This window comes from Perca flavescens, chromosome 3, assembly GCF_004354835.1.
Source record: "Perca flavescens isolate YP-PL-M2 chromosome 3, PFLA_1.0, whole genome shotgun sequence".
Classification (NCBI taxonomy): Eukaryota; Metazoa; Chordata; class Actinopteri; order Perciformes; family Percidae; genus Perca; species Perca flavescens.
In genome coordinates this window covers 2,962,679-2,977,669 of record NC_041333.1, presented here as the reverse complement: position 1 = coordinate 2,977,669, position 14,991 = coordinate 2,962,679, and the positions used below count along the sequence as shown (strand labels likewise).

General features: G+C 41.3%; 1 protein-coding gene across 12 annotated transcripts in view; it reads right to left on the bottom strand.

Moving 5' to 3' along the window:
- The window catches only part of nbeab (neurobeachin b), a 280,354-nt gene that overhangs the window by 145,667 nt on the left and 119,696 nt on the right, over positions 1–14,991 (bottom strand). For 8 of the 12 annotated variants that reach the window (XM_028573291.1, XM_028573290.1, XM_028573293.1 and 5 more), the window contains 6 exons: positions 13,419–13,571; positions 11,767–11,935; positions 3,601–3,680; positions 2,553–2,615; positions 2,087–2,184; positions 1,524–1,616 (listed from right to left, as the gene is read on the bottom strand). In XM_028573291.1, the coding sequence (XP_028429092.1) occupies positions 1,524–1,616; positions 2,087–2,184; positions 2,553–2,615; positions 3,601–3,680; positions 11,767–11,935; positions 13,419–13,571 (656 nt within the window). Of the gene's footprint in view, positions 1–1,523; positions 1,617–2,086; positions 2,185–2,552; positions 2,616–3,600; positions 3,681–7,593; positions 7,629–7,712; positions 7,741–11,766; positions 11,936–12,617; positions 12,783–13,418; positions 13,572–14,991 lie in introns of those variants that run through there. The other 4 variants (XM_028573300.1, XM_028573302.1, XM_028573301.1 and 1 more) reach the window with 4 other exon arrangements.

The window sequence follows — 14,991 nt, the reverse complement described above, 5'->3', positions numbered from 1 at the left end:
TATCATAAATTGGGGGGATTTCGTGGGAGGTGTGTAAGATAACGAAGTTAGCCTGTCACTAGGAATGGCTCTGAGATACAACAGAGGCATAATACAGGTGAATGGGTTCAACAGTGACAAACTACTTCTGCAAACAGCATAAGGACTGCTGTCACAACGCTAAGCCAAAGCTGCCGCCACTGCCTCAAGACAAGTTGTGACTTTCCTCATAATTCGACAGCTTTTTTTGTAAATTGCAGAGGCTGGCAAATTGGACACTTAGGGGAAGAGTAGCATTTCTCTTAAATGTATAAATATGGAAATTTGGGAGGAAAGGGCAAACTGGCGATGCATAGCAAGCTGAGGTTCAACTTACAAGTCTGCTCAACCCAAGAGGCACAATGGTATTCACACGGTTTAAAATATGAAAATGAGATGTATGCTATTCAATGAGAAGAGATAAAATGCACTGCTGGAGAGGGGTAAAGTACTCATACAGCATGAAGCACAGTTGGTTCTAAAAACACTTGACAAGTCATATTTATTATGTCTGATCTTTAAGTTTATGATAAGGTGGTTGAGTATATGCACTTTTAAGACAGAAGTCATATATCAATATATAAATAATGCATGGCCCCCAAAAAGTATTAACTAGTACAAGTTCTGACCATTTGACTCATCAACCCAGAGAAAACTAACATCACTGAACTAATAACATCAGCAGAGCACTGAAGAAACATGTTCAATTCTTTATGAGTTGCACTAGAGCTCATAGTGAGCAGGATGGTGCTTTAAAATGTACAGAAGCTTTCAAAGTGAAGGGTGAAGGCAGGCTTTCATAAAGCCCACATGTTCCTTGAGGATATAGGCCTTTGGCTTGACTGTGGCAGCCTAGTATGGGCTTATGGCTGCCCTTACAGTACTCTCCATTCAGCAGGAACACCTGGTGCTCCACCATTGTGAGCACAGCAAAACCGTCCATCCCTGCATCCCGCATTTTCAATCACAGGCCCTCCATCCGTAGGCATTCTCTCTCCTCTCTAATATGCAGCGGACAGCACAGCAGACATGCTGACATCTTCGTAGGTAGTTCATTATTTATTTCACTCTGTTGGACAATAACTTGGACGTCTTCTACCACTCTCTTGTAAGAAGTAATAGTTTCAGGGCATGACGCCAGGAATTCAGGTGTTCTACAAAAAAGTGCACCCTAATTTGCAAAACTGGCATCCAGTCAAACGTTTTTTGGCTCTTCTAATTGTCCACTTTTTTGGGGGGTTTGTTTAAAGAGTGAACAGATGAATCACATCTCTGGATGAAAAGCCTGACTTAGGATTTTTAAGTTTCAAACCTATTAGCCTATATATAGGCTAATAATGGACATTGCAGAGACATGGATAGGCTTAAATTGGCGTAACAACACAGAGTAGATAACAGCATTAAGCCTGTAACAGACAACTATTTTTATGTGACAATTTATTATGAAAACACTTAAGAGTGGGTAATTACAATCTACTACACAGCTATTGGAATGGATTACTTACTTGTGGCCCAAATGCTTGAGGAAGTACCCAAGGACTTTGAGGGATTGTACTCGAATGCCTTCACTCTTTGAGGCCATGAGCTTGTAGATCACCCTGGAATAGACACAAGCAGCGAAAGCTGGCAACAGCACACTGTCTTGACAGAATAAAATATAGCCCTGTTGATGAAAAGGGTCCTCCACTGGTTAGCTGACAACCACTTTCCTTCAGAGTGAATTTACATTAGCATTAAATGAATGTCCTAATGAAAGCAGCAGCCTTTCCAGAATGAATTCCCCAGAACTCACAAGTGGTGCTACACCGAGTGCATTTATACTTTATAGGATCACATGGGTTTAGCTTGATCAGCCGTGTCATATTGTGAAATCAATATGTTAATATTATTACTTTTCCATGCATAGGTCTTTTTTTCTCTCTCACTGAACCTCATGAATTATTAATGCATCGCATAGGCACACGGCAACAGCACTAGTGTTAGGTGCTTAGGTTTATGTTGTGAAATCACCTTTTTCATTTTGTGCCTGAATGGCGAAGGGATTGTGTCTTCCCCTTAGGGGGCTTACCGTATTCCATTTCTCTGGTCAAAAGCAGGGATCATAGAGGCTGGATGCTCAGACATGAGGGCTGCCACCAGCTGCAACACATCATGCAGATTCTCATCCTGCAGACAAACCAGGAAAGAAAGACAATCAGAGATAAAAACAAAAGAAAAATAGAAAAGAGAGCGGGCAAAGGAAGAGAAAAAAGTTTTTGCTCAGACTCTGGAACTGCAGCAGCGACATAATGTACGTTCTTTGCAATTGTATCACCTGGTACTGGTACACCTTACAACAGTACAGGGGCAGTAGCTGGCCATTGCCCAATGGAAAATACATTGCTGATCGAAATGATTCATTCTGGTCAGCTTAAACGCTCAAAAACAAATCAGCTTCCTCGAGAATAGCAACGCTGAAGATGAAAATTGACCTCGTAGCTTAGTGCAGCATTTGGGAATGAATTGACTCGGAGAGCGGATAGACTACAATGTACCTCATGCATTGTTAACAAATAGTTTAGGATGCTCTGCAGCTCATCTTCCTTCACACCCCGGTCCTGAAAAAAAGCACAAATAGAAAAAACAGATAAAAGATTAAATGACGTACAAGGCAAATCATTGGAGAAGGGTAATTGCATTACAACGCTAGGAGCCAATATTCAGGCAAAAAGCATCACAGTCTGTATAATGTGGTTTAATTAAAAGAACATAATAGAAAAGACTGGAGGAAGAAGCCTAATTGTTTCGGCCTCCAGTGTGTCATTTATTATTGTTGTGCTTAGACTGATGCACATGTGATGAGAATTCATGTTGTTGCAATAAAACCGACTGAACAGCCAGATAACTCCTTTGGCCTGGTGACAGCTGGAGACACCAAGCCTTTTTCTGTCCAGTGTAAAAATCCCTCTTATTTCTGCCATGCCCTAAAGAACCCTGTTACAGAACAAGGCACGGCCATTATCTGCAGAGATATGGCATGCTGGGATGTGTGCAGCAAAACACAGACTGGTGCACTGTGCAGTATAAAACATAATCAGATGTGTAATATGTAGTCCAGCACTCTAATATGTTCATCATTGATTAGTTTACCATGTATTTCTTTGATAATTCAATTAATTTAGTTTACATTTTCAGAGCCAAAAGTGATTGCTTAAAAGAGTTAACTTGGTCTGATAACAGCAAACTCAGAGTTAGCCAATTACAATTAATTAAAGCAAAGAAAGACACAATTTGTCTCTTTTGAAAAGCTGGAACCAACACGTTTGGTTTCTTTACTTGAAAAAATACCAAAATGATAAAATAATTACCAAACTGAATAATGAATGCATAACATTTGTTCTAGGATTCTCCTGATTTTCCACATATTTTTCATTTACCAGAAATAAAGAAATATATAAATAGCACTGAATTGATGAAGGAGCAGAGCGGCTGAACGTTTTAAAGAGTAACAGAGGGAGAGTTGACAATCTCCATATTTTCTCTGTGCAGCTCAAAATCCAGCCGCGTAATTGGCTGCGAGGCATGAAGACAGGTGGGCTATACCTTCAGGATGAGTTGCTTGAGAAAGAGAAGCATGAATGCCCGCAGAGAAATTATTTCTTTCTGGGTCGGCCTTGGACCATCTGTAGTTGGGGAGAGAAAGAGAGAAAACTGAGAAGTAAGTATTGGTAACAAATAAGATATCTTCCTGTTTTCCAGTCTCATCTGACATTTGGTTTTTGGTGGATTTAGATGATCTAAAGTCCCTTTTCAATGTTTTTTGATTGATAATAGCACATTTCTCCCAGTGATGTCCTCCTCCTTTGAGCTTTTGACAAAAAAAAAGCAGACAAAAGAGTCTGTCACAGTGTCACCTTCAGATACATCATCTACGCTGCATCACCAGCTTTGTACTGATTTACTGGATTCACCTTGAATGTGTGCATCAAAGGTTTTACCAACAACCTATTGTAGACAGGGAGCGGGGCAAAAAGAGCAAATGGCCCACTTTGTAAACAGAAAATAATTTGCACATCTATTTACATTTACAATTAAAAAATATGCATTTCATATAAATAGCATGCTTTAACTTTAGGAGAAGTCATTCTGAGTATTCAACCCAAATGTATTCATCGTTCATGCTGCATCCAAAGTCTGTGTCTATCCCAGGTAGCCTTGGTCACAACATAGTGCCCAGGCAGCCAGCCCAAGGTTGCACCTGCCCAACACACTGGCCAACATCTCATTAAAACTACCCAGAATGCCTCTGCCAACTTAAGGTCACACTGGCACTCTGACGTTAGCCTCACAGTGCAATCAATCTCTGTCATGGACCTCATTCAACATCTGACGGGCCGAACGCTGTCAGCAGGTGTATGGATGTCGTGCAAATGTACAAGAATGACGGAATATCACAGAAGGCATCGACTAACTGTCAGAGCTGCTGCTGCATTGGTTTGGTTTTCACAATAATGACTTTTGACATAGTCAGATCCTATTCAATATGTTCAGCTCTGTTGTCTTCAACTAAAAAGTGTTGGCATGTACACTGAGTAAGCAAACTAATGGGCTGCAGCAACAGGCAGATCAATACAACACAGAGCTACAGTGGTGTGAAAAAGTGTTTGCCCCCTTCCTCATTTCCTGTTCCTTTGCATGTTTGTCACACTTAAGTGTTTCGGAACATCAAACCAATTTAAACAATAGTCAAGGACAACACAAGTAAACACAAAATGCAATTTGTAAATGAAGGTGTTTATCATTAAAGGAGAAAAAAAATCCAAACCATCATGGCCCTGTGTGAAAAAGTGATTGCCCCCTAAACCTAATAACTGGTTGGGCCACCCTTAGCAGCAACAACTGCAACCAAGCGTTTGCGATAACGTGCAATGAGGCTTTTACAGCGTCCTGGAGGAATTTTGGCCCACTCATCTTTGCAGAATTGTCCTAATTCAGTTACATTAGAGGGTTTTCGAGCATGAACGGCCTTTTTAAGGTCATACCACAACATCTCAATAGGATTCAGGTCAGGACTTTGGCTAGGCCACTCCAAAGTCTTCATTTTGTTTTTCTTCAGCCATTCGGTGGTGGACTTGCTGGTGTGTTTAGGATCATTGTCCTGCTGCAGAACCCAAGTTCGTTTCAGCTTGAGTACACGAACAGATGGTCGGACATTCTCCTTCAGGATCTCTTGGTAGACAGCAGAATTCATAGTTCCTTTTATCACGGCAAGTCTTCCAGGTCCTGAAGCAGCAAAACAGCCCCAGACCATCACACTGCCACCACCATATTTTACAGTTGGTATAATGTTCTTTTTATGAAATGCAGTGTTCCTTCTACGCCAGATATACTTGGACACACACCTTCCAAAGAGTTCCACTTTTGTCTCATCGGTCCACAGAATGTTGTCCCAAAAGTCTTGGGGATCATCAAGATGTGTTCTGGAGAAATTGAGACGAGCTTTGATGTTCTTTTTTGCTCAGCGGTGGTTTTCTCCTTGGAACTCTGCCATGCAGGCCATTTTTGCCCAGTCTTTTCCTGATGGTGGAGGCATGAACGCTGACCTTAACTGAGGCAAGTGAGGCCTGCAGTTCTTTGGACGTTGTTGTGGGGTCTTTTGTGACCTCTTGATGAGTCGTCGCTGCGCTCTTGGGGTAATTTTGGGCGGCCGGCCACTCCTGGGAAGGTTCACCACTGTTCCATGTCTTCGCCATTTGTGGATAATGGCTCTCACTGTGGTTCGCTGGATTCCCAAAGCTTTGGAAATGGCTTTATAACCCTTTCCAGACTGATAGATCTCAATTACTTTCTTTCTCAATTGTTCCTGAATTTCTTTGGGTCTCGGCATGATGTGTAGCTTTTAAGGATCTTCTGGTGGACCTTACTGTGTCAAGCAGCTCCTATTTAAGTGATGCCTTGATTGTGAACAGGTGTGGCAATAATCAGGCCTGGGTGTGGCTAGAGAAATTGAACTCAGGTGTGGACAACCACAGTTATAGTATGTTTTAACAAGGGGGGCAATCACTTTTTCACACAGGGCCATGATGGTTTGGATTTTTTTTCTCCTTTAATAATAAACACCTTCATTTACAAATTGCATTTTGTGTTTACTTGTGTTGTCCTTGACTTTTGTTTAAATTGGTTTGATGTTCCGAAACACTTAAGTGTGACACACATGCAAAGGAACAGGAAATGAGGAAGGGGGCAAACACTTTTTCACACCACTGTATTTAGTCACACACACACTCTCACTCACACACACACACACACACACACACACACACACACCAGAAAATACAGGATATGGCATACATTACCACTTACAACAATACAAACATGAATCCCCTCGAGATTAGCAGCTCTCTCTCTCTCACTGTAGCACAAAGGCTCCATTTTGGATGTAAAACCTGGCATACATTCATTCATTTCTTATTCACCGTGTGCAGTCAGCCAAGTATAAACACGCTGACTAAATCTTCGACATTTGCAGAGGTATTAAATGACAGTATCTAGGCCAAATACAAGAGCAAAAGCCTTTCAGGGAACATTGGTCACTTTGCCCAGTGTCCTTCCTCTCCTCTCAACCCTGATAAACTCCCACCTCCACCTTGGCTGGACACATGTTCATTTGAAATGGGGACAGCGCCATGATGACAACAGCAGCAGACGCCTGACCATCGTGTTGCTCCAACAGCCAGTCAATCTAATCAATGATGAGGTTCCCCGAGGTTGCAGGAGGATAGTGCCGCTGCATCCCGACACTGATTAATAGAGTGAGAGAGGAAACCCCAGTGCAGGGACAGCGCCTGACATGGAAGGCATGATAAGAACATTATTACCGCAGCCACAGCATCCAAGTTATTCACAACCAATTATGCTCATCGGCTCTGCACAGCTCTAGTTTCTCATTTACGTAGTGCTTTACTTCCTGCATCCCAAGGGCACAAGGAGAAAGAGATTAATGAAAAACAATGTATGCTCATGTGATTAACGCAGGAATCTTATTCCGGCTTATAACTGATGATAATAAAGTAGCAGAGCATGCGTCCTGGATACTTGTGCAAACCTTTAAATATAAAACTAGAATCATTAGGTTTTCGCAAGCTCAATGCTTTTAACTAAACAAAAGGCGGATAAAATACTCTCATGCAACAAGTATTTTTAATCACAGCAGCAATAATTGGTTTCCAGAATTACTCTCAAGTTGTAACTAACGTATGTTTTGCCTGCTTAAACCGCTCTGTTTAGAGCATCTGGAGCATGCTGACATTAAACTGCAATGACTAAACATGTCATAGGACTAGTGTTAATTTCGTCAGACGAGACTAAATATGTTCGTCAACGACCTTTTTTTCCATGACTAAGACGAGACGATAACGAGACTGCGCCGTTGTCCAAAAACGCTGACTAAGACTAAATTAACATGCATTATTGTTGACGAAAAAAGACGAGACTAAAATGTTTTGCATAAAATAAAAACTAAGTTAAAATCTCTCTTAATTTTCGTCTACAATCGTCTCTACTTTTTCATCTTGAGATAAAATATTCAGCTGTTACCAGACCGAATAGCCTGCGCTTCTCTCTGATGCTCCTCAACGAACGTTAGAGTCAACCGAAACATCGCTGCACGGGGCGCTAGTTAACACTACACTTGGCAGCAGGTAACGTTAGCATACCGTTAGCTAGCAGTTGGATTTAACCTTAACACAGTAAAAATGCTGACAGCTAAACGGTGTAAAGGTTTGTCTCTATTTCCAACACGAGACGTACGACAGTCTGCAGCTGCCATTGTCTGAAAAACAACACATGTTGCGTTCACTTGAAATAAGCCTCGCCAGTTTCGTGCTGCATTTATTTTATTGTAAAATATCCTCCCATGCAGTGGTTGTTTTTGTCGTTTACTGGTGAAATAAGCAAGAGGCTCAATATTTATATAACTTTATAGCATTTATTTATTTTTATAACTATTTGACTGAAATGGTTATCAGAAATTATTTATTTAAAAAAAGACTAAAATGTTTTGACTAAAACTAGACTAAAATGACGAGACTTTTAGCCGACTAAAACTTGACTACCAAAACATTTTGGCACAAGACTAAGACTAAATAAAAAATAGGTGACAAAATTAACACTACATAGGACACACACAGGGCAAACACAAGGGGAAAACATAAAAATGTAATAAAAATGTAATGGGTGAAGCCCCCCATCTCTCTCTTAACGTTTCAAAATGTGTAAATCTGAAGCAAGTCAGTGAAAGAAGAGCATGCATGTGCCAAACCATTACCTGACTCACCCGTAATCAGTCATTTGTCCTACAGAAGATGAATTTATCCAAATAAAGGCACACACAAAAATCATCCACAAGCCTTGATCAGATCATTCCTCAGATGTCTGCCACAGGGGATTGTTCTTGTAATGGGAACAAGACAGAACCAGCTTGAATTGAACGTGGTGACTGGCCAAACAGTTCTGATGCCTATCTCATTACTCATTATTCGGTAAAACAGAGGCAGGGCAAAGACAGAGACAAAGGGAGAGGGATAGAGATTGAGACGGATTATGTGTTGGCTTGTGGGTACATTCCAGACTGGAAGAAGTTGAGCAGCGGGCATCTGTCTGTGAGTGCCTGCAGTGATTCTGTGTATAACTGGATGATACATGGCTTTAATTTGATAGCACTCTCTATTAAGACCTGAGGAAAAAAAAAAAGAGGAGGCACTTCCAGAAGCAAAACGAATAGCCAGAAGAGCTCAGTTTTAAATGTGTTCACTGTGTCCCTATAATTGAGCACTTCATTATCTGCCTGGCTCTCTTCCTATCTGGATGCATCTTTGTTTGGTCATTTCTCAGTTTAGAAGGACAGAGAGGAAAAACTGACCTGCCAAATGGACCCACAGATCAGTGGGCCCAGACCCACATGGAAAATGATCCACAGCAGGGAAGCGATCCATTTCAAGATACGTCTTCCACAGCATTCAAGCCATTTTCTCAGGCCATTACAATCTCCCAAGAACAATTAGCACCATATTTACTAGGGGTGTGATTCATGTATGTGTATTATTCCACTTTTGTTTTTGTTAAAAAAAAAAAAAAAATCGCAATACTGAATACTATCAAATCGCGATAAATGAATATCGCAATAGAAATCCAATCGGCACCCATGTATCGTTAAAACGTTAAAAAAAAGAATCAAATCAGGACAAAAGCTTATCGTCCAAGCCCTAATATTTACAGTTGTGTTTAAGAGGGCTCCTTGAAGGACGTACTGTATAAGAACGGGTACAGGTAATCGATAGAGTCCAATATGTGCACCACTTTGCATGCCAGTGTGTATTCCATCAAAGCTCTTCATCACACCCTTGCAAAAACCTTGTCTTTGCATTCACCGTTTTGTTGAGCAGTGATTCTTACCAACGCTTTTTAAATTGTGTATTTGCCATTAAAAGACTACTTAATCACAGACACCTTTCGAAGGGACCTCATTTCTTTCAGTCACTATGTTAAATTGATGACCATAGGCGAGCATGGGAGATAAGACAGGTAAGGTAAATCAAGAGCTTTTCCTCAACCTCCGCTCATTCTTCAACATGGGAGTTCAAAGCCTGCATTTACTGCTAACCAATGAACCTGTGGCTGTCATGGTGCTCACTCACAAACAGGACAGAACTCTGAGATCTCCTCTCACAACCCAGAGGTGGCAGCCTGCTGTTTTTCTGGCAGTGGACCACTGCCTCAGTAACCCAAACAACCTGCCTTCGCCTGGCAGCCAACCCAGACATCTACACCTATCCTTGCAGGTGGTAGGCCCACATAGCACACTAACAGTAGTTAAATCAACTGTCCACTTATTATGATATGTGTGACTCTCCTGTCAACAACATTTTTTTGGTGTTTTTACAACCCCTGTTGACATCTGACGCTAACGGATCAGAAAACTACTTGTGATGTTCCTACACAAAGCAGGCCTATACTAGTCTGACATCGTCATACTCAGATGCTGGTCAGAATGCGAACTTCCCGACCTGGAATGTTGTGGGCGGGGCCAAGTTCGGCTGGCATCCAGGCTAGACCTATACTGCAGTGCCTGAGGCTACACAGAAACAGATTTGATTCCTAAATCTATTATTCAACAGCAACAAAAAACCTGCCGAGATTGTCCAACGACTTGATAGAAACAAAGCCATGAGAGAAGTTCCTCTGATGCCCAAGCTAAATATACTTAATTGTCTAAGAACATGAGCTTAGGACAGGTTGAACTTTCATTACTTATTAAGTCTTGCAAAGTGTCCTTGCACAGCATAAAAAAAGATAAGGAACATGGCACTGTGTAAGTAGATGGGATAGGGAACAAATTAAAATGAGGAAAAATATTAGATTAAGGGGCCCGTGGGCTGACCTAACTTACAGATGTGTGTGCCCATATTATCCCAGCAAACCTCAGTCTAGAAGTCACTGACCACTTTTAGTAGAAAATCAATTAGGATCCCTCCTACTGTAGCTCTAGCAGATCAAGAATGTAGGCCAAGTGCCTTGATGTGGCATATAAATAGGGCTTAAACGCTGCTACATTGAGCCAACTCAGACACTGCCGCTGAGAATTGTTTTAATCCTGCAGTGTTAATAAATGTGATGTTCACTTGAGATAGGAATTATTAGTGGCGTTACAAATGTTGATAGAAGCAAAGAAAAACCCTTTTCGGATTACATCAACGTCAGAGTACAAGCTTTCACCTTCAGGGAGTAGATGTCATTAGGCCCTGGTGCAGCATACTCTAAGCTCTCAGCGCCTTTATAAAAACAACCCCTATACTATGACACAGATAGTTTTGGAAAAGAATAATGGAGAGGAAAAAGGAAATAATAGTTCAAGCACAGCCGGCTTTGTGACGTTCTGTTGCTTAGTAGAGAGAGGATGCCTGTCATACTACTGGCCCAGGTTTCACAGGCCTGGCACCCACACCAAGCACCCTAGCGCGATGACAGTATTGATGTGGCGTGTCTGCCTCACTGTCAGCTCCAGTGATGGCCATGGACCTAACAGCTGACAGGCAAGCGCTTCCGTGGTGAGATGAGTCATTTCAAATGTGGGGGAGCTGCTGCCATTTCGGGAAGACACTTTGATAGCAGGCTTGTGACTAGACACACAATGATTGTGACTGGGTCACTTTCCTTTCCAAAACACTGAGCTTCACTGGAATGAGCCTTAGGATGGATGGGAACATTTATATAAACAACCCAAATAGGATCATATTCGACATCAGAATCAGAATCACTTTATTTGCCAAATGCATCAGCAGACACAGGAATTTGACATGGCAATCAGTAACACAGAGCTTGACAAACAGTATATGCGCATAGCTGCATGGACATGCTTTAAACAGTCAATAATAAAATAGTCCAAAGATAAAATAGTGACGTTGTGGTGGAGGGGAAACGGGGGCAACTGATCAGCTACTCAGAAGGGAAATGGCTCTTGGAAAAAGCTATGAAGGTGGCTTGAGGTCCTTGTCCTCATCGCCCTGTACCTTCTTCCTGAGGGAAGCAGCCTAAAATTGTCACTTGCTGGATGGGACTGATCAGCAGCGATTTTAGCTGCCCTCTTCCTGACTCTGGCCTCATACAGGTCACTGATTGACAGCTGCCTCTGTCCAGTCAGCCTCTCTGCTGTGCTCAGAATGCGCTGCAGTCATACCTACAAAACAAGGCAAATACACAAAATATGCTCACCGAGACCCTTTGGCGAGATGCCGCTGCTGTCTGCAGGGTTGACGGCCCAGTGGTAGTACTTTAGCGTATGCATGAGCTGAAGCACTGTGCCCACTCGACGAATTGTGTTGTAGATGGTTGCCGTGCCGATGAACTCCGCAGAAAGGTACGTGTACAGAGATAGCTGTACCTGGAGTGGGAAAACATGCATACATGTATTCATGTTAGTATGTGCTCAGTGTAATGAATCCCCTGAACCTTATGCATTATTAGACCCGATTGCACTAGCTGAGCCTATTATCCTTGCAGGTGTATGCTGGGATGGCTACTGACCCTATATTACTCTATTTCCTAATTGTCTCAGCTCCACTCTCTTCAGTGATGATTAGCATGTCCTCTGTAATTAGCAACAGACCTGACAAGAATCCTTAATCCCACCACAGCCATTCCAGCTATAAATGCTGAGGGCTTTTTCCCATATATCATTATCATTATAGGATATTAACGAGTCAAGTGTGAGTCATGGCGAAAGGCGGCAGTGTGGTTACAATGTGAGCATGATGTGATATGGTTTGAGGCTACTGGAATTAAACACTGGAGATAAGTCAACACCACGCTGTTGGTAATGTAATATCCCTGAGAACAGAAAATGCATTTGAAAATCTTATTTGTCTACAAGGACAAGGTCAGTAGGCCCATGTAATTAATGCATATTGCACGTTCCTGTCATTCCCACAGCTGGCTCTCTGTACTCGGTGCAGCTTGGGGATAGGGACAGAGGGAATGTGGACTTTGTGACATGTCCTAGGGGAAAGAGCCAGTGTAGCACTCTGTGCCGATGTAGCTAAAAGTGCTCTAACCCACTTCATTACCTCGCTGTTTGTCTCATTTCTTCACCTTCTTTCACTGTGCTCTATTTTGGAGGAGTGTCGCAGGCAAGCCTCCGGATACTTTTCCATTTATTTCCTCCTCTTATTATTCATGGCTTGGCCCACCAGCAGCATTCCTGAGGCAAATGTATTTGCCACACAAACTCAGCTCCTTTGATATACCTCATCCTCCTTTTTTCATGGGTCATTATTTAAAAAGGAGGAGGAGGAGGGGGGGAGTCTGGAACATTTAACAAACTTGGTTAGGTTGACGACAGGAAAGTGGAAGCAACTGCTGAACTGTGCAGCCATGTAATGTCTTATAAATGTGAGAATATATCTGGTGCATGTGCTCCACTCCACTCCTCAGACACTTGGCAATGGTTTGGTCAATGTCAGTTGGGCCCCAAATACAAACTGCACAATATTCTTTAATTTGACAGCTCAAACGAGTCAATATAGTTTTGCATCTTATTATGAGAAAAACATTGGAAGAAAATGATTCTATTTGCAATCATATTTCACCACTACTTTGTTTTATTACTACCAACACCTTTGTGCCAAGTGGAATATCACAAAAACTGATGCCAGTGTGATACATACTGGACGATATGCAACATTTCCAGTCTTATTTCCTTTGAAACCAAGGCAAATGTTTCAATATTCGTCTTTACAGAAGCAATGATGGAGCAAAGGATTACTGAAGCCGCCTGTGGTTGGAAGCTCCTGATGATCATCCACTTCCGCCTGATCACATGCGAGACACCTGTCCCTTCATGGGCTGAGTGACCTGCGGGAGCTCACCTTGGCAGGGGTGTGGATCCAGATGGCGGCATTGAACAGGATGTGGTCACACAGCTGCTTCAGCAGTGGTGCCCCATGTGTCAGGCCGTCCAGATACTTTGCAAAGGAGAGGAACTGCTCTAATACAGCCCTGGTGATGTGTCCACGTGATGACTGGAGGAAGAAGCACAAAGTCATGGTAAATAATAATAATAATAATATCGCCAAGTGCATTTATCCTTCCTACTACTACTGATACTGACTGCATTATGGAGAGCAACACCATACGGAAACTGTTTATAAACTGTCTTATTGCAGAACCCATCAGTTGAAAACACCTAAATGTCAGAAAAAAAAGAAACCACATCTGTAACTAAGGTGTGTTGTCACAAAGGCGGGTCATTTTGGGTTGAATGACAGGTAGAAGCATTTGCTGGTAGTTGTTAGGTAGCCTAATATGACAACATTTTAGCATCTGTTTCAAATTGGTTTTTAATTACCTTTTTTTTTGTTTGTCTTGTTTGTTTGTTAGTTAGCTAGCAGTAATACAGAAAAACTACTGGCCTGATTTTCATGAAACTTGGTGGGAGGGTGTAGCATGGGCCAAGAAAGAACCCATTACATGTTGGAGCAGATCCAAATCACACGGCAGATACACAAATTATTTTTCACTTTCGTTAACAATGCAAGATTGTGTCGGAATAATCCATAAAAATTTGTTCCCAACTGGGAAATTGCCCACTGCATTAAAGTGCTCATAATTATGCTTTTTGGCTTTTTCCCTTTCCTTTATTGTGTTATGTATCTTTTTGTGTGCACGTTATAGGTTTACAAAGTCCCCTCCAAAGGGACTTACCATCTCCAACAGAAAACACTGTTCACAAACTGCTCCAAACAGCTCTATTGTAGTCCAGCCTTTACTTCAGAGACAAACGTGGTCACTTTGGAACACACGTTATAATCAGGGCTTGACATTAACTTTTTGAGGCACTTGTCCTTTGGGACAAGTACATTTACGTTTCACTTGTCCATGCAAAAAAGTAACTTTTTTAAAAATGTATCATTTTATAAATTGTTTTGTGTTTTGCTAATGCAGAATTCGAACAAACCGTTGAAAGCATCCAAACTCTATCAACATTAATAAAATTCAGTTGAAAAAGTAGAAACAAACGTGTCCCAAGAATAGATTTCCCATTCAACAAGAAAAAAGGATCTCCAGACTCCATAATACAAAGTTATACTTTGCACGCCGGTGTGCATAAGTCAATATATTGAGATACTAAGTCAATATTGAGATATTAAGTCAAATTAGTCAATGTATTGAGATACTAAGTTATTGAGATTCTAAGTAAATATTTTAAAGTTTCTCATTACTTTCAGATTCATAGTCAATATTCTAAGTTACTAAGTCAATATATTGAGATTGTAAATCAATATTTTTAATGTTCTCATTGCTTTGAGATTCTTAGTCATTCTGAGTTACTAAGTCAATATATTAAAATACTAAGCCAATATATTGTGATTCTAAGTCAATATTTAAAATGTTCTCATTACTTTGAGATTCGTAGTTTATATTCTGAGATATATTGAGATA